Source organism: Leucopleurus acutus (genome assembly GCF_964270905.1).
Source record: "Leucopleurus acutus genome assembly, chromosome: 8".
Taxonomy (NCBI): domain Eukaryota; kingdom Metazoa; phylum Chordata; class Mammalia; order Artiodactyla; family Delphinidae; genus Leucopleurus; species Leucopleurus acutus.
Window position 1 is genome coordinate 49,917,038 of NC_139151.1, and position 24,290 is coordinate 49,941,327.

General features: G+C 39.9%; 1 protein-coding gene across 5 annotated transcripts in view; it reads left to right on the forward strand.

Moving 5' to 3' along the window:
* PRCP (prolylcarboxypeptidase) overlaps window positions 1-13,924 on the forward strand; it is a 70,997-nt gene extending 57,073 nt beyond the window's left edge. For 3 of the 5 annotated variants that reach the window (XM_082844917.1, XM_082844919.1, XM_082844918.1), the window contains exons 9-10: window positions 3,971-4,158; window positions 12,972-13,924. In XM_082844917.1, coding sequence (XP_082701043.1) covers window positions 3,971-4,158; window positions 12,972-13,188 — 405 coding nt within the window. In that variant the 3' untranslated portion in view covers window positions 13,189-13,924. The remainder of the gene's footprint in view (window positions 1-3,970; window positions 4,159-12,971) is intronic. The other 2 variants (XM_082844920.1, XM_082844921.1) reach the window with 2 other exon arrangements.
* Window positions 13,925-24,290: the final 10,366 nt, after the last annotated feature.

The window sequence follows — 24,290 nt, forward strand, 5'->3', positions numbered from 1 at the left end:
GCATCTTTAGGGTTCTCTATGTATAGGATCATGTCATCTGCAAACAGTGACAGCTTTACTTCTTCTTTTCCGATTTGGATTCCTTTTATTTCCTTTTCTTCTCTGATTGCTGTGGCTAAAACTTCCAAAACAATGTTGAATAGTAGTGGTGAGAGTGGGCAACCTTGTCTTGTTCCTGATCTTAGTGGAAATGCTTTCAGTTTTTCACCATTGAGGATGAGGTTTGCTGTGGGCTTGTCATATATGGCCTTTATTATGTTGAGGAAAGTTCCCTCTATGCCTACTTTCTGCAGGGTTTTTATCATAAATGGGTGTTGAATTTTGTCAAAAGCTTTCTCTGCATCTATTGAGATGATCATATGGTTTTTCTCCTTCAATTTGTTAATATGGTTTATCACATTGATAGATTTGCGTATATTGAAGAATCCTTGCATTCCTGGAATAAACCCCACTTGATCATGGTGTATGATCCTTTTAATGTGCTGTTGGATTCTGTTTGCTAGTATTTTGTTGAGGATTTTTGCATCTATGTTCATCAGTGATATTGGCCTGTAGTTTTCTTTCTTTGTGACATCCTTGTCTGGTTTTGGTATCAAGGTGATGGTGGCCTCGTAGAAGGAGTTTGGGAGTGTTCCTCCCTCTGCTATATTTTGGAAGAGTTTGAGAAGGATAGGTGTTAGCTCTTCTCTAAATGTTTGATAGAATTCGCCTGTAAAGCCATCTGGTCCTGGGCTTTTCTTTGTTGGAAGGTTTTTAATCACAGTTTCAATTTCAGTGCTTGTGATTGGTCTGTTCATATTTTCTATTTCTTCCTGATTCAGTCTTGGCAGGTTGTGCATTTCTAAGAATTTGTCCATTTCTTCCAGGTTGTCCATTTTATTGGCATAGAGTTGCTTGTAGTAATCTCTCATGATCTCTTTTATCTCTGCAGTGTCAGTTGTTACCTCTCCTTTTTCATTTCTAATTCTATTGATTTGAGTCTTCTCCCTTTTTTTCTTGATGAGTCTGGCTAGTGGTTTATCCATTTTGTTTATCTTCTCAAAGAACCAGCTTTTAGTTTTATTGATCTTTGCTATTGTTTCCTTCATTTCTTTTTCATTTATTTCTGATCTGATTTTTATGATTTCTTTCCTTCTGCTAGCTTTGGGGTTTTTTTGTTCTTCTTTCTCTAATTGCTTGAGGTGCAAGGTTAGGTTGTTTATTCGAGATGTTTCCTGCTTCTTAAGGTGGGCTTGTATTGCTATAAACTTCCCCCTTAGAACTGCTTTTGCTGCATCCCACAGGTTTTGGGTCGTTGTGTCTCCATTGTCATTTGTTTCTAGGTATTTTTTGATTTCCTCTTTGATTTCTTCAGTGATATCTTCATTATTAAGTAGTGTATTGTTTAGCCTCCATGTGTTTGTATTTTTTACAGATCTTTTCCTGTAATTGATATCTAGTCTCATGGCGTTGTGGTCAGAAAAGATACTTGATACAATTTCAATTTTCTTAAATTTACCAAGGCTTGATTTGTGACCTAAGATATGATCTATCCTGGAGAATGTTCCATGAGCACTTGAGAAAAATGTGTATTCTGTTGTTTTTGGATGGAGTGTCCTATAAATATCAATTAAGTCCATCTTGTTTAATGTATCATTTAAAGCTTGTGTTTCCTTATTTATTTTCATTTTGGATGATCTGTCCATGGGTGAAAGTGGGGTGTTTAAGTCCCGTACTATGAATGTGTTACTGTCGATTTCCCCTTTTATGGCTGTTAGTATTTGCCTTATGTATTGAGGTGCTCCTATGTTGGGTGCATAAATATTTACAATTGTTATATCTTCTTCTTGGATCGATCCCTTGATCATTATGTAGTGTCCTTCTTTGTCTCTTGTAATAGTCCTTATTTTAAAGTCTATTTTGTCTGATATGAGAATTGCTACTCCAGCTTTCTTTTGGCTTCCATTTGCATGGAATATCTTTTTCCATCCCCTTACTTTCAGTCTGTATGTGTCTCTAGGTCTGAAGTGGGTCTCTTGTAGACAGCAAATATATGGGTCTTGTTTTTGTATCCATTCAGCTAATCTGTGTCTTTTGGTGGGAGCATTTAGTCCATTTACATTTAAGGTAATTATCGATATGTATGTTCCTATTCCCCTTTTCTAAATTGTTTTGGGTTCGTTATTATAGGTCTTTTCCTTCTCTTGTGTTTCTTGCCTAGAAAAGATCCTTTAGCATTTGTTGTAAAGCTGGTTTGGTGGTGCTGAACTCTCTCAGCTTTTGCTTGTCTGTAAAGGTTTTAATTTCTCCATCAAATCTGAATGAGATCCTTGCTGGGTAGAGTAGTCTTGGCTGCATGTTTTTCTCCTTCATCACTTTCAGTATGTCCTGCCACTCCCTTCTGGCTTGTAGGGTTTCTGCTGAGAGATCAGCTATTAACCTTATGGGGATTCCCTTATGTGTTATTTGTTGTTTTTCCCTTGCTGCTTTTAATATGCTTTCTTTGTATTTAATTTTTGACAGTTTGATTAATATGTGTCTTGGCGTATTTCTCCTTGTATTTATCTTGTATGGAACTCTCTGTGCTTCCTGGACTTGATTAACTATTTCCTTTCCCATGTTAGGGAAGTTTTCAACTATAATCTCTTCAAATATTTTCTCAGTCCCTTTCTTTTTCTCTTCTTCTTCTGGAACCCCTATAATTCGAATGTTGGTGCGTTTAATGTTGTCCCAGAGGTCTCTGAGACTGTCCTCAGTTCTTTTCATTCTTTTTTCTTTATTCTGCTCTGCAGTAGTTATTTCCACTATTTTATCTTCCAGGTCACTTATCCGTTCTTCTGCCTCAGTTATTCTGCTATTGATCCCATCTAGAGTACTTTTAATTTCATTTATTGTGTTGTTCATCGTTGCTTGTTTCATCTTTAGTTCTTCTAGGTCCTTGTTAACTGATTCTTGCATTTTGTCCAATCTATTGTCCATTGTATCTCCAAGATTTCGGATCAACCTTACTATCATTATTCTGAATTCTCTTTCAGGTAGACTGCCTATTTCCTCTTCATTTGTTAGGTCTGGTGCATTTTTATCTTGCTCCTTTATCTGCTGTGTGTTTTTCTGTCTTCTCATTTTGCTTATCTTACTGTGTTTGGGGTCTCCTTTTTGCAGGCTGCAGGTTCGTAGTTCCTCCTGTTTTTGATGTCTGTCTCCAGTGGCTAAGGTTGGTTCAGTGGGTTGTGTAGGCTTCCTGGTGGAGGGGACTAGTGCCTGTGTTGTGGTGGATGAGGCTGGATCTTGTCTCTCTAGTGGGCAGGTTCACGTCTGATGGTGTGTTTGGGGGTGTCTGTGGCCTTATTATGATTTTAGGCAGCCTCTCTGCTAATGGGTGAGGTTGTGTTCCTGTTTTGCTAGTTGTTTGGCATAGGTTTTCCAGCACTGTGGCTTGCTGGTCGTTGAGTGAAGCTGGTTGCTGGTGTTAAGATGGAGGTCTCTGGGAGATTTTCGCCGTTTGATATTATGTGGAGCTGGGAGGTCTCTTGTTGATCAGTGTCCTGAAGTTGGCTCTCCTACCTCAGAGGCAGAGCCCTGCCTCCTGGCTGGAGCACCAAAAGCTTTTCATCCACACGGCTCAGGCTTTTAAAGAAACGGTATGCATCCAAATTTTAAGCCTCTCTCTCCAGAAGTTCCTTAACTTCAGACAAGTTCTTTAACCTTGAGAGCCTCTGGCCACAGGCTATCCGGACCCTCTCTCTGCGAGCCCCAAGCTTCCTTTTCCTCCAGACCCTTATAACTCTAGCCCCAACTTCTGTGACTTCTCAGCTGAGCCTTTCCAGGAATAATGAGAGGTGGTATGGCATAAAGAACAGGGGCTCTGAAGCCAGACTCCCTGAGTTCAAACCCTGGCTTTACTGCTTACAAGCTGTATGACCTTCGTCAATTTCTTTAACATTTTATGCCTCATCTTCTCACTGGAATCTCTCCTGGTTTGCTTTTTCAGACCTGCACAGAAATGGTCATGCCCTTCTGTTCTAATGGTATTGATGACATGTTCGAACCTCACTCGTGGAACTTTAAGGAATTTTCTGATGACTGTTTTAAACAGTGGGGTGTGAAACCAAGGCCCTCTTGGATCCCTACTATGTATGGAGGCAAAAACATCAGTTCGCACACGAACATCATTTTCAGGTGAATTTTTGCTGATCCAAAGAAAACTTTGGTTGACGGAGACATTTTTAGAATAGCTGAGAAAAGAGAACCAGGAAAACGCTGCACAGTTACAACAATATAGAATACAGCAGTGGTATCCATCATGTTTTTCTACTTCTTGAAAGACAGAGGATGCTGAGAGGTGATATGAATTTTTGCTCTATTACCAGTATGCTTAAAGGCTTAAAAACAACAGCAGCAAAGTTAAAATATTAAAAAAATACTCTCCAACACAAAGTGAAGCATATCTGTTGTTCTCAATTTGTGTTACTATTGTTATCAATGATAATAAAAAATTTTAATATATATTTAACAAACACTTTTTTTTTTTTTTTTTTTTTTTTTTTTGTGGTACGTGGGCCTCTCACTGTTGTGGCCTCTCCCGTTGGGGAGCACAGGCTCCGGATGCGCAGGCTCAGTGGCCATGGTTCACGGGCCCAGCCGCTCCACAGCATGTGGGATCCTCCCAGACCGGGGCACGAACCCGTGTCCCCTGCATCAGCAGGCGGACTCTCAACCACTGCGCCACCGGGGAAGCCCAACAAACACTTTTGAAGTGCCCACTCTGTTCTGTCCCAGGCACTGTATGAGGCACTTTAAATAAATTACTTAATTCAATTCTCACAACAACCCTTGGAAGCAGTTTTTATAGTCCCTTTTTTACTGAGGAGAAAAGTGAAGGTCACTGTGAGCAGTCACTTGCCAAAACTCATCCAGCTTTGTTTTAGTTACCAAGTGATAAAGTCAGTTTGCAACCTTGGTGTGTCTGACTACAAAACCCGTGTTTGTTCTTCTGTTACACTGCTGCACTAGTAGTGTCATATTTGGTATTGGTTCACGTTGGAGTTAATTGAGTAGACTTTATGTGTCTGATTGCAACTTCAAAATTTCCATGTTTTGGCTTGAATATTAGGTTGTTAGTTATTAAAATAGCAACCATTTAATTAAAAATTTCCCCAAATCTATATGGAGATAGTAGAGAGATACCTGTACATATCCCTTAAACGGGACCTATTGTTTAAATTGTAAATGTCATTCTTTTACAAACTCTTCTAAACAGAGTTACATTTGACCTTTTAGACATGGCCAATAGCTTTTAGGAGTGAGGAATGCTGTTTTGACTGAAGGATCACTCTCTGGGTTTAGGTCAGTGGCACTGCCCATTTTGCAAAAGAGCCTCTGTCTTATTGGGTTCATGCTATTTTCTCACTCAGTAGGGTACCTGCCCCCACTATATGGAAAACTTAAAGATTCTTTTTAATTTCCTGAAATTGTTTTCCTTGTCCTCAATAGGAGTCTGCAAAACTATACTTTTCATCTCAACCTTATGAAGTGACAGTTGAGCAAATAAGTATATTTAAGGTATTTAAGGAAACTGCCAAGTTAGGATGTTTGAAATCAGGAAAACATGAAAGGACTGAGAGGACTGAAAAAGGCTTACGTATAAGCCTTGGGTGTCCAAGGTCATCTTTGTTGCCTCAGAGGAGGAAGTACTTTGTCATGTTCTTGTTTTTCTTTAGGACCTTACCTCCAAGTAGTATTTGTATGGATTTCTCTAGCGTGCTGATGCTGTAAGCTCAAAGCTGAAGTTCAAGTTGAATTGTAAAGTGGAGTCTTTAAATCCTTATATAAAGGTTTTAATATCTGAGTTTTCATCAAATACATTATCCTTTTTGATTGGATTCATCCAATCAAATGAGTATTTTAGTGTGTATTTTAGTGATGAGTATTTTAGTGATCCATTTGTCCTTTTATACTGTTTTCCTCAGGGTATCAAAATAACAATCGTCATCATCATCATCATCATCATCATCATCATCGGTGGAAAGGATAGATTTTGTGAAAAAAGGTTGAGGAGTAGAACTGAAGCCAGTAGGTGGAAATTATGGCTCAGTGTTAAAAACTTCTAGCTCAGTGTAAGAAAGGACTTCCTAACAGAGTTGTGCAAAGGCAGAATGAGCTGTCTTAAATTACTTAAGCTCTTTGACCCTCAGTTTTCTCTTCTGTAAAATCACCCACAGAGTTGTTGTGATGCTTAAAAAATTTAACCTAGTGAAGTACTTGGCCCAGACCTAGCAAATATATATGCTCAAAAAATGTACGTTGAATGAATAAATGGAAGTATACTCTCAGCCTGTACTTTACCTTCTAGCCAACAGGGGACTTATCTGTCCCTGAATGTCCTTTCCTTCCCCTTTTTTCTTTTTCCTAAGGCTCGGGCATCCTCCAAGAAACCTTCCCTGACACCTCCAGGGAGGTTAGGTTTCCCCCACACACTTAGCTCCGCTAAGGCCTGTGACTATCCCTTAGCGCCCTGTGTGGAAATTATCTGTTTGTGTTTCTATCTGCCCCATGAGACTGTAAACTTCTCAAAGACAGAGACTTTGTCTTAATCATCTCTGTGCCTTTAGCACCTGCTACAGTGACTGGCACAGAGTGAATGCCTAATATGTTTGGTAAGGATGAGGAATGATATAAAGCTCAGAAAGGCTTCAGAGGCATGTGAAAGTTTAAAGGCAGAACTATATGAAAATGCTGGTTTATCTTTGTGCAGTGGCAAGACTACTTTTAAAAAGAAATCTTTTCCCATATGCTGCTAGGTGTGAAGAATTCAATGTAAAACTTAAGTTATTTAAAAATTCAAAATTCTACTGCTTTTCTGAAGAAAGCATATTCTGAAAGTAAAAGAGCAGCTTTAGGTGTGTCTGTTCTGTCTACTTAGTGGCCATCAGCTAGAAAACATTACTGGTTGATGAGTAAGAAAATGTCCAAGGAACCATGTGGAAAGTGTATTTTATGTTCATGCTTCTCTCAAGTCACCTCACACAAATCCAACTGTGACTGCTTTTCTGGTTAGAAAATTCAGTCTGTTTTTAATGGTTGGATTAGAGATTTGCCAGTTAAGAGCTTGGGCTTTGAAGTCAGGGAGACCTGGGTGCCATTCTGCTTCTACCCTGAATTAGCTGCGTGGCCTCAGGCAAATAGCCAATTTTTATGAGTTAGAAATAATGACTACCTGCCAGAGTTACTTCGAGAAGTAGATAGATTATCATAGAAGTGAGCACTGTGAGGGCAGAGGTTTTGTCTGTTCATGGTTAAGTCACCTGTACCCAGTCAGTACCTGACACATAGTAGGCACTCAGTAAATGTGTTGAATGAATGAGGATTTAATAGTAGCTATTAATAGTTCCATTTCAGCAATTTTCTTATTCCACAGTGGTTTTGTTGGAAGGATTTATTTTTTCCCCAACTCCAGTTGGTAAGAAATTATCTTACAAATGGTCATTTTCAGTTATTTAAATATAAATTCAAAAAGGAGTCTCTGAGAAGCTGGTTACTTTAACATCATTTCTCAGGCAAATTAATTGTTGCCAGCAATTAAGTGAGGCTCACTGTTGGGAATTTTATCCAGGCATCTAGATTCTCTCATGAAAGCCAGTATTTTTTTTTCCTGTAAATTTCCCAGTGACTGGTTTAGCTTTCACATGTCTAGAACCAAGAAATTCAAGTCCATGTGCATCTTAGGTCTCTCAGCAACTCCAAACACTGTTGCTAAGCCACTAGGCTGATTCAGATGACCTTTTAAATCAAATGCAGTTTGCTTATTATGTGGCTGTTGGGACAGCTTTTTTGTTTTGCAAATAATGGAGAGTTTCCTATCTGGGTTGGTCCTGTCAAATTGCAATAATGATAAAGGCCATTTGTTCACTTAAGAGAATCCAACCCCTTGTGTAGTTTACTTTAAAAATTTATCTCATAGTTGAAAACTAAGGCTCCTATTTTGCATGTGAGTTTTTCCTCTTGTTTTTAACAAAACCCGCCAAAAAAAGTACATTTTTGGAGTGATTTTTTCCCCCAAGAATGATGTTGTTAAGTTGCAATTGAATTAATTTTTTTAAGAAGAAAAATGTGGTTAAAAGTGTGGTGAGGGTAGAACAGGGGTTTTAAACTTGTATTTCAAATACACATGTATTTAACGTACCTAAATGCTTATTTCTTTTTTAATTTGTACATTTACCTAGAAAATTGATTGCATTAGTTTTCTGACCAAATTTCTGTGAGAAATGCTATTGCATCCCTTTTCATTATTCATTTACCTCTCAGAAGTATTAACACTTCTTATGCTTACAGAATATGATAATAACTATAATAATGCTGCACATTCATGTGTTTTATAGTTTATACCTGATTTCCACATATATTATTCAACTTGGGCCTCACAATATCTCTGTGAGTGAGGGGCATTATCTTTAAAATAATTTTTTTTGGTAATACACATGAGAATTGAGGTTCAGAGGGGTCAGGTGACTTACCCAAAGTCATGTGGCTTAATAGGGTATAAAACTTAGGTCTGCTGACTTAGTTCATTGTTTCTTGCCAGTATTACACATAACTGAAGGTCAGTCTCTCTATATTTATATGAATCACTTAGGTGAACTCTGCTTTCCCATGTAAAAAGTACTGAAGTGATTTACATGTTCCTAAACTTGCATGCGTGTATTTATAGATCTCTTTTGTGTAGGGCATCTGATGTAAGGCCACAAATAACTACATACATTCTTTTTTCATTCATTCGATAAATGTTTGTATGGCTCCTACTGTGTGCCAGGTGCTGAAGATACAGTAATAAAACAGACAAAAAGCCCTGCCCTTGGGGAGTTCTAGTTTGAGAGATGGATAATGAACAAGATAGCACTTATAAGCATGTTAGAAGGAGATAAGTGCTAAGGGAAATAAAAATAAATAAGGGGAAGAGGGTTATGAAATCTTGGTGGGGGTGGGGAGAAGTTTGAAGTTTTAGATGAGGTGACTAAGGAAGACCTCACCAGGGGGTGACTTTTGTTTTTGTTTTTTGGGGTTTTTTTGCAGTATGCGGGCCTCTCACTGCCGTGGCCTCTCCCGTTGCGGAGCACAGGCTCCGGACGCCAGGCCCAGCAGCCATGGCTCACGGGCCCAGCAGCTCCGTGGCATGTGGGATCCTCCCGGACCGGGGCATGAACCCGTGTCCCCTGCATCGGTAGGCGGACTCCCAACCACTGCGCCACCAGGGAAACCCAGGGGTGACTTTTGAATAGTGATGTGGAGGAAGGAGCTAGCTAGCCACGAGTTCGGTGGGCTAAGAATACTCCAAGCAGAGAGGTAAGCAGAGGCAAAGGCCTTGAGAGGTAAATGTCCCACAGCATGTTCTCCTCCAGGTACAGTGAGAAGGTCAGTGTGGCTGGAGTGGAGTTAAGGAGGGAGAGAGTAGCAGGAGATGAAATCAGAGAGGCAGCAAGGGCCCAGATCATTTAGAGACTTGTAGGTCCTGCATGTTTGGTTTTTACTCTGAAGGAAATGGGAAAACTTGGAGTGTTTTAAGCAGGGGATTGACAGAATCTGATTCAGATTTTAACAGCATCAAATTGGCTGCTGTATTGGTATTAGATCGCAGGGAGACAAGAGTAGAAGCAGGAAGATCAGTTAAAAGGCTCTTCAGCTGGGTTTCCCTGGAGAGTCCGCCTGCCGATGCAGGGGACACGGGTTTGTGCCCCGGTCTGGGAAGATCCCACATGCCGCAGAGCGACTAGGCCCGTGAGCCATGGCTGCTGAGCCTGTGCATCCGGAGCCTGTGCTCCGCAAAGGGAGAGGCCACAACAGTGAGAGGCCCGCATACCGCAAAAAAAAAAAAAAAAAAAAGCTCTTCAGGCTAGAGATAACAGTGACTTAGACCAGAGCAGTGGCAGTGGGGTGGTGAGAAGAGTTCAAATTCTGGGTATATTTGAATTTATAGCTGACAGGATTTGTCGACAGATTAGATATGAAAGAGAGATTAGAAAGTAACAAGTTTTTGGCCCAGCAACTGGAAAGATAAGGTTGCCATTGACAGAGATTGGGAAGATAGTGGCAGGGCTGGTTGGGAGTTGGAGAGTATAAAGAGCTCTGTTTTGGACCTGAAAGCTTGAGATGTCTCGTTAGACTGCCAGGTAAAAATGTCAAGTATATAATTGAATATTGGCCCTGAAGTTTAGGGGAAAGGTCCTGGCTAAAGATATTATTTGATAGTCATTTGTGTATAGATCGTACTTATAGATAATAGGGTTTTTCTTAAATGATTATGCAAATTATGGAAATAATTTCATATGACCTTGAAGATTTGTTATTTCAGGCTTTGTAACAATATCAGCAAAATAGAATGTGCATTAAACAAATGTCAGAACATACATTAAAATGTTCTGTAAGTGATTTCAAGTGATTTATAGATAGACATACCAAGAGGTGCTGTACAGGGAAAAGTGACCTAATACCTACCATGGGCCAGGTACTTAAATCCAGCTGTTTCAGCCCCTGTTATATCCTGAGGAATCTGAGCTTCCATGAGATTAGTAAGATGAGAGGCAGACCTGGGACTGGAACCCAGGTGTGTCTGATCCCAAAGTTTGTGCTCTTCTTACTCTGCACCACAGAAGCCAAGATGGTATGTGCTGTTGATTTCCAACAGCAATCATGTGTCCGTGAAATGCAATGTGTAGTATAAAATGAGCGTTGGAATAGGCTTACAAGATCTAAGTTTGTATCTCAGAGGCTTGATTTGAGTAAGCCGTCTTAACTTCACTAGGCATTAGTTTTCTCATCTCTAAGAGTTGTAATTAAACCTACCTCACATGGTTGATATAATGTGAGGTCAAATATGAAAGGCTTTGTAAACTTTAAACCAGTCAGAAATTGACAAACTGATCTTAAAATTCATCTAAAAATGCAAGGGACCCAGAATAGCTAAATCAATCTTGAAAAGGAAGAACAAATTTGAAGAACTCATACTTCCGGATTTCAAACTTTGTATAAAGCTACCGTAATCAATACAGTGTGATACTGGCATAAACATAGACATATAGATCAGTGGAAGAGAATTGACAGTCTAGAAGTCAGCCCTTATCTGTGTGGTTAATTGATTTTTGACAAGAATGCTAAGACAATTCATTGAGGAAAGAATAGTTTTTTTTAAGAAATGATGCTGGGAAAACTGGATATTCACAGGCAAAAGAATAAAGCTGGATCCCTATTTCATACTATACAAAAAAATTAACTCAAGATGGATCAAATGATTTAATTGATAATTCAATTTAAAATTGAGCAAGGATCTGAGTAGACATTTTTTTCAAAAAAGATATACAAAAGGCTAGTCGGCACATGAAAAAAATTCTCAATACCATCAGTCATTTGGGAAATGCAAATCAAGACCACAATGAGATTCCATTTCACACCCACATAGGATGACTATAATCAAAAAGACACATAATAAATGTTGGTGAGGATACAGAGAATTTAGAACCCTCAGATGTAGTTTGTGGGAGTATAAAATAGTGCAGTCACTTTGGGAAACAGTTTGGCAGTTCATCAAAAGGTTAAGTCATTATATATCCCAGAAATTCCGTTCCTAGTTATATACCCAAAAGAAATGAAAATATTCATCCATGTAAAAACTTGTACACAAATGTTCATAGGAGTAATATTCATAATAGCCAAAAAGTGGAAACAACACAAATGTGCATCTGATGAATGGATAAATAAATGTGGCATATCCATATACAATAGAATATTTTTGGCAATAAAAAGGAAAAATGTACTGATACGTGCTACAACATGGATGAAACGAAAATATGTCAAAGTGAAAGAAGCCAATCACAGAAAACACCCATTATATAATTCCATTTATATGAGATGTCCAAAATAGGCAAATCTATAGAGATAGAAAGTAGATTAGTGGTTGCCTGGGGCTGAGAGTGAGGGGAAGTAGTAGAGGGGAATGGGGATTTGACTGCCAGTGAGTATAGGTTTCTCTTGGGGGTGATGAAAATGTTCTAAAATTGATCGTGTTGATGGTTGCACATCCCTGAATACACTAAAAACCATTGAATTTGTACGATATAAGTGTCCCTTTTGTGGGAGATGAATTATAGCTCAACAAAGCTGTTAACAAATATTATTAGGGATGCTGTCTGTGTTTGTATTGGCTTTTTTTTCAGCTAAATATCCTGTTTCAATAACTGATCCTGTTTACATCATTCTGAAATGTGTTGTGTGAACCAACCAGGACTAATAACCTAATAGCATTTCCTTAATTTTAAAGCTAATGTAAAATGAGTATCTTGAGTAATGCCCAAAAGTTCTGATTCTAGATTTAGAGCAGTTTTTTCAGTCCTACCGCCCTATTTCCCAAAGTACTATACTAAGAGGGACATTTTTTTAAAAAAATGGTTTGTTTTCTTAAAGAGCCAAGAGATAATTAACATTTTTAAATATGGAAATTTTTCTTTATCACTTTGGTATTTGGGTCTTAGGAAAGAAGGAGACTGGCTTTAATTGAAAGACTCCTATGTGCCTGACACTTATTAAACATATCCACATGTAGCATCTGATTTAACCCTTGAAGCAACCTTATGAGGTAGGCCTTGTTAACTCTACAGTTAAGGAGACTGAGTCAGGTAACTTGTGTAAGGTCATACAGCTTTTGAGTGATGAAGCCAGGATAGGAATTCAGTCTTCTAAATTCCAAGTCCCAGTACAATCTAGGTTGATTCATGGGGCATCACCTTCAGTCTTCTCTGGTCCTATTTCTGTACCTGCTTGCAGAAATATTGTCAAACTCCAGGATAAAGCACCTTTCTATATGACAGATTAAATCCTCAGATCAAATCCCCCAGGTTATAAGCTTATAATTTTAGGTGTTATGCCTATAGTAGGTTTCTCCTATCTTATATTTGTGTAGATATAAAAAACTAATAATCTGTTTTTTTTTTCTTTCCCTCACTTAGCAATGGTGAAATAGACCCGTGGTCAGGAGGTGGAGTAACTAAGGATATTACAGACACCTTACTTGCGATCGTCATCCCAGAGGGAGCACATCATCTAGATCTCCGAGCCAACAATGCCTTTGATCCTGTCACTGTGCTATTAGCCCGCTCCTTGGAAGTGAGACACATGAAGCAGTGGATCAAAGATTTCTATGCAAGTCTGAGAAAGATGCACTGAGTAACGTTCGATCATTTTCAGTTTCTTCTTTTAAGTTCATTCCACCCATTCTTCCATTCACTTTGGTTTTCTGTACATAATTACTTTCCCTTGTTTATTAGATTTGGTGTGGTGAAGGTTGAGATAGAAGAGAACGTGATGGTGGTGATAGCAGCCATCCAATGACCTGAGTCCTTGCCATCTTTGTGCCACCTCCAGGAAGAATCTCTTCATGACAGCTTTCCCACACCATCAGTGGCCTTGATAACTAGAGCAGAGTATTGACTGCCTTTCACAAGAGGGGGGAGTCACTTCCTTGGTTTCTCTGAAAGCAGGGATTTATTGGTTTCGAAGTTGAAGTCTCTTTGGCCCATTTGTCACTAGCCCCTCTTCTACTTTCCCAAAAGGAAAAGCAGAAGATGGATAAAAATGATGTAATTGCAGCTGGTAGGAAGGATATCCAGTGCCAAACCAGGAAATGGGAACCATTTCTTTTGTGCTTGATTTAATGACTTTGAACTGTGCTGTAAATAAAGAATAGGGCTGGACCTTATACCTGTGTGTTGCTTCTGAAGCTCACTCCAGCTGTTGGGAATGCTGTGTGCGCTGGGCTTGGCTGTTTTTGTAAAGTCCTTTAATTTTCTCTCTTCTATTTGGCAGCTTTTCTTAGTTCTGGGATATTTGCCACCATGGTACTGCCAGTAAGAAATCTGGCCTTTTTCTGCTCCATTTCTCTTTGTTTCTGAGGTCAGTTTTGTGGTAGTTTGGTCAGGTTTTGCCAGTTTAGGAAAATGACTCTGTTTTCCTTTTCTTTTTACATCTGAGCAGGTTATATTCTATGGTTACTGATGATACTTCAGTAAGAAGCCTTTAAAAACTGATGAATCAGCTATTCAGAAGGCAAAATATAATTATGTTCAGCATTTTGGTTTTTTAATTTTAGTTTCTGGTGATTGTTATGCTGTCATTAAAGCCAGAAGTGTCAGGACACTAAGAGGCAGGTGCACAAGAACTTTTCTGTATGGCTTCCAAAAGACAAGCTGACTAATTCATGCAGGCAGCATATTTGACATTAATAAATGGCTGAGCCGTTCCTATTTCCAAGGGGTTGGCTTCTTTCAAGCAGTTCTTACACTGAGACCTTTCTTCAGAAGAGCTTTTCTAGGATAACAAATAGGGTTGGATCAAAACCTTTCAGGGACAGAGAGAGAGACTAACAGTTTCTACTCTGTTGAAAGATTTCTTTTCCCTTGTTTCCTTTTATTTTCTCTCAGTTTTTTTTTTTTCTTCACTCTGCCTTGGGAACATTTTCTGCTTTTTAAAAACTGTATCTTGAGCTTGAGTATTTCTAAAGCACTTATTTTTTTTTATAAAATGCAGATATAATGTTCATTCTCGGGTGGAAGACTGAAATATTCCCCTTACTTTCCCTGGCATCTGGGAGATACAGAAAAATCTTTGTCTGGTTTCGGAAGCCTTCAGTTCTCATTGTGATAAGTTGTCCATCAAAGCATTTGGTCACTATTTTCATTTCAGCATCAGAGAAAAGTCTGCTGGGGTGGGAATTTAAGGGTCAAGACAATACTAGTTTTTATTCTTTGTCAACTAAGAAGTTATATAATGCAGGGTTTATGGGCTTAATGGAGAATATTCTTACTATTTATTTTAGGCTATATTGATTTTAGGATATTTTCATTGAAACCTTTTTTACTTAAAATCTTTAAAATACTTTGCCACTTCATTTAATATTGATTGTTTGGATGAGTTGCATTTTTGTGAAGAGAAAAGTTGTCAAAAAATGACTGTTTTTTATGTACATGTTTTTTCTATGTACATTTCATGACAGATAGCAACCTTAACTAAAGTTGGCCTAATTATAATATGCTAAAATTTAATTTTAAATTGAAAAATAATTGAAGCATCAAATAAGCCTTATTTAAAGCATCCATCTAATTATTAGATGATGCTTTTGAAGACCAGGAAAGAGAGACACAGAGAGTTGGAGTGTTTTTTATTGTGTCTTTGTTACTCTAACTACCTAGAGTCAATGGGCAGAACTAAAGAAATTTAGAGATCTTTCTTAAGGGATCTGTAGAGTCAAGAGATTATCCAGAGGAGCCAATGTCTAGTCTAGTATATTAGAGAGTTCTGAAGGCAACTCTGATGTCATCCAGTCCAACCACATCATTCGTAGGTGATGGCATTGTGGCCCACAGAGAAGGGACTTGTCTAAGACCTCACAGCTCATTTTTAGCAGAACCCAGCTTTGCATCCAGGTTTGTTTGTTGTTGTTGTTTTGTTGCTTTCACTTTATTGGTGTAGCTTAAATCTTTGTTTGAATTCAAGCAACAAAACCTCATTAAACCAGCTTAAGCAAAAGAGGGAATTTATTGAAGCTATGTAGTAATAGCTACAGGACTTGGGTAATGAGGAATTGTGAAAGAATGGAATTAGGGTCTGGAAAGTCATTAAAAGTCAAGACTGCTACTTTCTCTCGCTTACAGCAGAGGTCACCAGTTGTCAACCAGTGCATACGATTTGCTTTTCTTATTTGTAGTTTGGTTAGCAGTCTAAAGTGTGCATGTGCATCAGAATTACCCGAGGGGCTTGTTAAAACATTGATTGTTGAGCCCCATCCCAGAGTTTGCAATAATATGTCTTGGGGTGGATCCTGAGAAGTTGCATTTTTAACAAGTTTCCAGATGACGCTGGGGAATCACACCTTGAGCACCACTAGTTAAGAGAATTCTGAATTTGAATTTCCTCAGACAAGGCAATGTGCCTTCAGTTCTCCTCACTCCTGTTGTCCTACCTGATCCCATTGGAGTAGGGGAGCCCTGCCGAACGCTTCCTTTCCCATGGCTGCTTCATCTCTGCAGATCAGTTTCCTCTTCTCTGCTCACAAAAGGCCTGTGACGACTTCCCAGAATGGTGTCCTCAGACCCCTGAGGCTGCACCATCTCGCAAGCCCACAACTCTCAGATGGTTAGGGAGGGATAAAATCATAAACGCATGGCTTCAGAGACACACTATTTAGGATGAGGGTGGAGGAAGAGCATCTCAAGCAATTCAGTGTACATCTATCAAACAGTGTTTCTTGGAACATAGGTGTCCAACAAAATGCCAATGACTTACGTAATAGAAAGATCCATAGTTAAGCAAGGTTGGAAAATGATGGGTTAAAGTTAAGTAGTTTTTTTAAAAATCTGTAAATATGCAGTGTGACTTTCCGAAATGGTGATCAAGAATACAACTTTTGGGCTTCCCTGGTGGCGCAGTGGTTGGGTGTCCGCCTGCCGATGCAGGGGATACAGGTTCGTGCCCCGGTCTGGGAAGATCCCACATGCCGCGGAGCGGCTGGGCCCGAGAGCCATGGCCACTGAGCCTGCGCGTCCGGAGCCTGTGCTCCGCAATGGGAGAGGCCACAACAGTGAGAGGCCTGCGTACCGCAAAAAAAAAAAGAATACAACTTTTGCTTACAGAAATGCTCTTACTTACAGAGCATTTACAAGGCATAAGATGTTGTTCTGGAACCTGGAGGATACAATGGTGAAAAAGCAAACACAGTGTCTCTACTAATAAGGTTTACATTCCAGTGGGAGGAAGGCACGAAATGTCAAATTATACAGACAGAGGGTACAATTATAAGTGTTATAAAGAGTGGTGTTATTAGGAAATTTAGCAGGGAATAGTCTGAGCTGGTCTGTGGGAGCAAGAGAATGCTGTTCTGAGAGGTGATGTTTTAGGTTATCTAAACGGTAAATGGGGGCTATGCTAGAAGAGGAGTGGAGAAAACGGCATGCGCAAAAGCCCCGAGTGTAGTATACTCAAGGAACTGAAAGAAGGCCTCTGTATGGGACAGCAGATGACCACATGACCACAGAGAAAGTGACATAAGATGAATCTGGAGACCTGGGCAGGGAGGAAGCTCATTCAAGTAGACCATGATAAGGAGTCTTTATAAGGAATGAAAAACCGTCGACTGTCCTTATTCAGGGGAGTGACATGAACAGATTTTCATTAAAAAGATCACTCTGGCTATAAATTGTAGAGTGTATTGGAGGGGGTAAGCATGTAATATAGGAGGCCACAGTTGCAGTTGTCCAAGTAAGAGAAAGAGAGCTTTGACTAGGGTGGTAGAGGTGGAAATGAGAAGTGGATGAATTTGAGAGAGATTTGGTAAGGAATGCCAGTGGGATTTAGTGATGAGTTTTATATGAGATATGAGTTGGGCAGGAGGTGTCAAGGTTGATGATTTCTGACTTGTGCGCTTGGATAGATGGTGGTGTCATAAACTGGAAAGAAAGCCCCACTGGGTGACCAGGTTTGGCAGGAAGATTATGAGTTCAGTTTTGTCATGCTGAGTTTTATATACTTTTGAAATAACCAAGTGGAGCTAGCTGTCAAGTAGGACTGTTGGATGTAAAGATCTGTAACCCAGTCTGGGCTGGAGAGCCATGGTCAATAGATGGTAATCAAAGCATGGGATGTGAGCTCAAGGAACTATTGTTCAGGAAATATACTTCAGGAGCTGCTACTCTACTGTACTTACCACAATACATTCTTAAGAAGACCCCAAACATCCTAATTCTCCTACAACTGTAGTACATTTGACTCCACTGAGCCAACCCATCACTGGATCCCTGGTACAGCCTTTGCTAAAATTGGGATCTACCTCTCTGCACTCATTTTCCATTCTTACTGCTGCCTTTGACTTTCCTAATAACCTGCACTTCAAACACAAAAATTTCTGTTATTCTAAAATACTGTTCCTGGGCTTCCCTGGTGGCGCAGTGGTTAAGAATCTGCCTGCCAATGCAGAGGACACAGGTTCAAGCCCTGGTCCGGGAAGATCCCACATGCTGCGGAGCAACTAAGCCTGTGCGCCACAACTACTGAGCTTGCGCTCTGGAGCCTGCAATCCACAACTACTGAAGGCCACGTGCCACAGCTGCTGAAGCCCGCAGGCCTAGAGCCCGTGCTCCACAAAAAGAGAAGCCACTGCAATGAGAAACCCATGCACCGCAACAAAGAGTAGCCCCCGCTCGCCACAACTAGAGAAAGCCTGTGCGCAGCAGTGAAGACCCAACACAGCCAAAAATAAATAAAATGAAAAATTAATTTATTTATTTTAAAAAATAAATAAAATAAAATACTGCTTCTCTGTCTGATTCCCTTCTTATCACTACCCTCCAATGTGTTTTCACTGGCAAACTTCTTTGCATCCTTCAAAGCTCAGATCAACTTGATTACCTATCTGAGAGCAGGGACTATGCCTTACTTCTTCTAGTAATCAGCATCTAGTAATGGCATGACGCTGGGCAGCTGGTCTCAGTAGGCCCTCGGTAAATTTATACTAATGGATACCTTCCAGGGTGGAAGGGCCAAGCTTTCTGTTCATCTCTATAGCCAAGCATCTTTCACAGCTCTGATGTGCTCACATGACCTCCTGTCCTGGGCTCCCCTGGATTTTGGAAAGTACTTCCTACCCTGGGCTTCCCTAGGTCTCCAAGTACTCAATACCTCTAAAACTTGGACCCACTGATTTTCCCTCACTTCAACTACTCATGCCCCAGCCTCCCTCTCCTACTCCATCAGCCTGGCACTTTTTATCAAGGGAGCTGAATATAACTCTGCCTTGATGTTAGGTGGGAATAGAACACTGACTAGAAATAGCCATTCAAGTGGATAGATTCTCTGGAGCCACTTTTCAGTGCAAGGGGGTGAAGGAAAGGGCTGGTTCTGACAGATTTTGCTGCCTAATAGTGGAGACACATACAATTGCAGAGCTGAAAAGCAGTCTTGGGATCATTTAGTTCTACATGTGTGTTTAACATGGCTAACGTCTTTAATAAGAAACCCACGGGCTTCCCTGGTGGCGCAGTGGTTGAGAATCTGCCTGCTAATGCAGGGGACACGGGTTCGAGTCCTGGTCTGGGAGGATCCCACATGCTGCGGAGCAGCTGGGCCTGTGAGCCACAACTACTGAGCCTGCGCGTCTGGAGCCTGTGTTCTGCAACAAGAGAGGCCGCGATAGTGAGAGGCCCGCGCACCGCGATGAAGAGTGGCCCCTGCTTGCCACAACTAGAGAAAGCCCTCACACAGAAATGAAGACCCAACACAGCAAAAATAAATAAATAAAATTAATAAATTCCTATCCCCAACATCTTCTTAAAAAATAAATAAATAAATAAGAAACCCAGGCCTGGAATGTGAAAGTTACTTGCTCAAGGTCATACAGCTCACGTGTTTGTTTATTATTTATTTTAAGATTTTTGTCACACCTCGTTCTGAAAGGATTTCAGGTGATCTAAAGATATACAGTAAGCACAGCATAAGTGGGACAGAAGAGATTTAAAAGGGATAGGGATGTAAAATTTATCTAGGAATGCAAATCATAAAGCAGCATTTTTAAAACAGTTTCCACAGAATGCTAGTAAGGCCAGATGTAAGTGGGTGTTACATAAAAAAGAGGTACATGATCAAACTGTTTGAATATGGTTAAAATAAATTTAAACAGATTATCCTTACTACAGAATCTCTCAAAACTTTGATATGCCACGTTCATTGTGAAATCAACAAGAATGTGACATTTCCCAAACTGATCTCGACCCCCTTTTTCAACAACATTTAAGAACTAATGCTCTGCCAAACACACACTGGGAAATGCTGCCATGGAATTCTAGACATTTTCTGATGATAGAGGCCAAGAAAATTTGGCTCTAAGCTTTTTATCAGCCATCTACAAAGAGGAAAACACAGTCAAACAGTTCACACTGTACTTAAGATCAGTCATCCTGGAGAGTCCCAGGCAGGAACTTCCTGAAAGAGCCTCAGAAAGTGGAAAAATGTAATGAATAAGATTTTCAATTTCTCTATACATATTGCTAAATTTCACTGTATTCATTCTTCTATGACCTTTCAGTATAAAGGAAAGTCATAACACCAAAGTATAATGATTAAACTGTAATGAGCTAATGAAATATACTACTGGTATGTATATATATTTGGGGTGTGTGTGTGTATTTGCTGATCTGACTTAATCTAGAAATATATGGATTTTACAGTGTCTGGAGGAACACTCTCAGTCAAAATTTTTCTGAATAGATGTTCGTTGGCCAGTTTAAATGTCATTGTAGATAGTTGAATAAGGGGAAGAATGATGTTTTGTAACAAATGAAGTAGTTTGAAAAACTGCTTCTGAATCTACTCAGACATTTGTATCTATTACACTACTTGGCTCACAGATGAACTATGGGACCAGTGGCAGCTTACCAGCCATGTAGAGGCAGAGCAGAGATAGGGAATCAGGTGATTCTATGCAGTGATGTTTGCATCTGTTAACAAACTTCCTCCTTAGCTTTGGGAGAGTGGTTTTAACTGCTTTTCTTTGTTTTGTAGCCCCTGAAATCTAGATGCAAAGAGCCAAATAAAGGCGTGCAGAAAACCATCCATCAATAACTCCAAGAGAAACTTTTTGCTCAGGTGATATGTAAGGTGCTATGACACTGAGGATGTATAGTAAATGCCCTTGAATAAGTGCAGTACAGTGGAAATAGCCAGATGATTTGATAAATGGCCTCCTTTTTCATTGACACAGGCTATCAGATTATTCTTGTTTCAGAAATCTCACAGTTGATGGGACATTTCATATGTTATCATGATGTCAATTCATTTAGTTAATCATCTACCTTCAGAATGGAAGGTACAATATAAAGCAGTAAAGTAAATCATCTGCTTTATCTCTAAGGAACTCGTGGTCAGTTACACTACCTGTTTTGTCTTCTTTTCTGATGCCACAAAACCCTCACCTGTGGGAGTTTATTCTTTAGGTCTAAGCCAGTGGTTTTCAACTGGTGTCAATTTTACCACCCAGGGACATTTGACAATGTCTGGAGATGTTATTGGTCATCACAAGTCGATGTGTATCTGTGTGTGGGGTGAGGGGGTGGGTTGTACTGGCATCTAATTTAGTGGACATCCTGCAGTGCAAAGGACAGCCTCTCACAACAAAGAATTGTCTGGCCCCAAATGGCAATAATGTTGGTGTTGAGAAACTCTAGTCTAACCTAAATCTTCTCCATTATAATTTAAGGCCCTTTCCTCAAGTTTTACCCAGCAAAGGAGATGAAAAACTGATGGTTTATTCAGCTCATCCAATAGTCTTAAACTCTAAAAATAACAATAACACAGTGTGTAGTACAGACACATTATCTTCTCTAAAATTTAATAACCTTTATTTTGAAGTCTGATTCTTAAGTTACTCCTTGAATTTCTCTTCACTGGGCCAAATAACTGCAATTCTTTGGATTGTTTGTTCATTTATCATTTGTTCATTCAAACGTTTATTGAATGGCTACTCTATGCCGTACAGTGTTAGGTAGTAAGAATTCAAAGGCAAAGCCCTATTGTTTTCAAGAAGCTCACTATTAAAGGGGAGAGACGGTCACAATGTCAGATGATTAAATACTTTGGGCTAAGAATTTGGGTTGCATTCAGACTGCTGTGGGAGCATGAAAGCTGAAGTGATGAATTCATCCTGAAAGTTTGAGGAAGGCTCTAAAGGAGAAGTAACATTTGAACTGAGACTTGAAGGATGGAAGTTTGCAGGGAGGATGGAGCTTGGTGAGAAAGGCAATAAAAGCACTATTTAAAAAAAAATCTTAAGCACTCATCATGTACCAAGGGTTAGGCACCCATCATGTTATTGTGAAAAAGATAGACATAGCTCCTATCATCATGGGGGTTATAAAAAGAAAGCCAAAAGATACCTCCCCTGTAATGCTTGTATCATAGTTTACATGAACTCTGCTGCCTGCTTTTTCTCATTTTGAGCCCCTTAACATCCCTGTGCAGGAAGCAAGGCAGATATTACGTACCTCCATGTTATAAAGGAGGACCATAAGGCCAAGAAAAATGAAGAAACTCTTCCACCCCCAACCACTAACGACAGATCTAGTAAATGGCATGTTCTGATCCCAAATCCTGTGCTTTTCTACCATTCCTTGGTTCCAAATGCAATTTCCTGTGGCAGAGAGGCAAGCACACTCTTTCTACCCACCTCCTTTCTCTGCTGTCTTCATCCCTGGCTAAACTTTTGTTTTTTTCTGGCCCCAGCGCAGAAGAAGTTTTTCAGTCTTCCCAGTTCTGATTGCTAAGGGACTTCCCAGGGAAGGAAGGAGTGAGAATTGCTGTCCTGCCACTATCCATTTGCAAAATAATTTCTACCTTGATTTCCCAGATTTTTTGAGGAATAAGGAAAACTGAGATGTGGAACAGAAAATCCCTTTTGTTTGTCTTGGTGTTTGATAATGTATGCGACCTCTCTGGGTGGTTTAAGCGGTTTAGGTACTTTCTACAAAAGGGAGCTTTTAATGACAAAACTAATGTGATTATCTGAGTGAGGGTGAGAGGCGTATTCAAAGCTTAAAGAAAATCTGTTAGAATAGCTGAATGTATCTGCTTAATCCTTTCTCTAATGTGGCTGAACAATGCTCTGGGGAGCCATTGGTCCGTTCTTTCTTCTAGTAAATGCCTGTCTCCAGAGGTAGGGACTGTTTGCAGCTTTTGATACCCTTATGCTTCACCTTCTCAGCTGCACAAAAGTACAGGAAAAGCCTGGAGGAGCTCAAAGCACTGGCAGAAACCAAGTGTCTCCTGAATGCTGAGGGCAAAATGTACAGCCCATGCATGCTTTCTCCTCCAGCGTGCGAAGAAGTAGGGGCCGCAGTAACCAGCGGGAATGGCATCTTGGAGAAGGGCCCTGTCTTTGTGCCTGCTTTCATTGGGTGCTGGGTGAGGGATCACTTGTGGAAGCTTAAAATCTTACACCTGAGTTTTAAGAGTGGTTGAGCTGCTCCTTTTTGGGGGGTGGGGGTGGGCAAGAGAAGCATAAGAGGGGAGAAAAGTGATACAGGTTTGGGTTCTGCAAATTGCTCTGTGAATTTGAAGCAAAATCAAGGTCCTTTCTCTCATTTGTGAACTCAGGATAATAATACCTGCCACATAAATTCACTGTGAAAACCAAAGTGAAAACCTGAACGTGAATGTGAAAGTGTCACAGCCAGTCTAGAGCATGATCAGATAACATGTTGTACACTTTTATTTTACCTTTATTTAAAGTATTATTTTAAATTCTTGTTCTTTTAAGAATACCTTTCTTTTCTAAATGTATAATTCAGTTTATCTTAAAACATTTATTCGTTACTTACTATGTGCTGGGCACAGTTCTGGGAATACAGATATGAATAAGTCTCTGAACTTTAAGGAAGTCATAATCTTGTAGGGAAGACAGGCCTGTAAAATTCAGCTTGATAAGTATGCATCAGAAGTGATTAATTTTAACCTGGAGTCAATAATAATAGCTAAATGTTATACAATACTTATTATTTGCCAGGAGCTGAGTCAAATGTCTTCCTTAGGTTACCTCATTTAATCCTTGTAGCCCTATGAGGTAGGAACTATTATGCCCATTGCACAGATGAGGAGGCTGAGGCTTGGTCAGATCAATTAAGTCAGTTTTCCACCACCATAGGTGGTGGGCCAAATTAGAGTCCCAAATCTGTCTGACTTTACAGTTATTTATTTATTCATTGTGCCATGCTGCATCTCAAATCAAGGAAGACTTCCCTGAGGAGTTAACCACGGCTGGGTTTCAAAACAGAATTAGAAGTTTTCCAGGTGTATAGAGGAGAAAGGCAGATGGAATATCATAGGTAAGAGAGCACATTGGCTAGAAAAGCATTTGTGCAGAGAGGAGTTAGAAGCAGTTTGTGATGATAATGGAGTGGGCAGGTTGGATGAGTAAGTTGGGGCCAGATTATGATCTTTCACACTGCACCTTTGTGGAAAAAGTATGTAAATTATGTACTTTAATTAATTACTTGATTCATATTTTGTTTATCAAAAAGGGTTTTACAGGACTTCCCTGGTGGTCCAGTGGTTAGGAATCCATCTTGCAATGCAGGGGACGCTGGTTCGATCCCTGGTCAGGAAGCTAAGATCCCACATGCCGCAGGGCAAATAAGCCTGTGTGCTGCAACTACTGACCCTGCGTGCCACATCTGGGGAGCCTGTGTGCCACAACTATAGAGCCCATATGCTCTGGAGCCTGAGTGCCACAA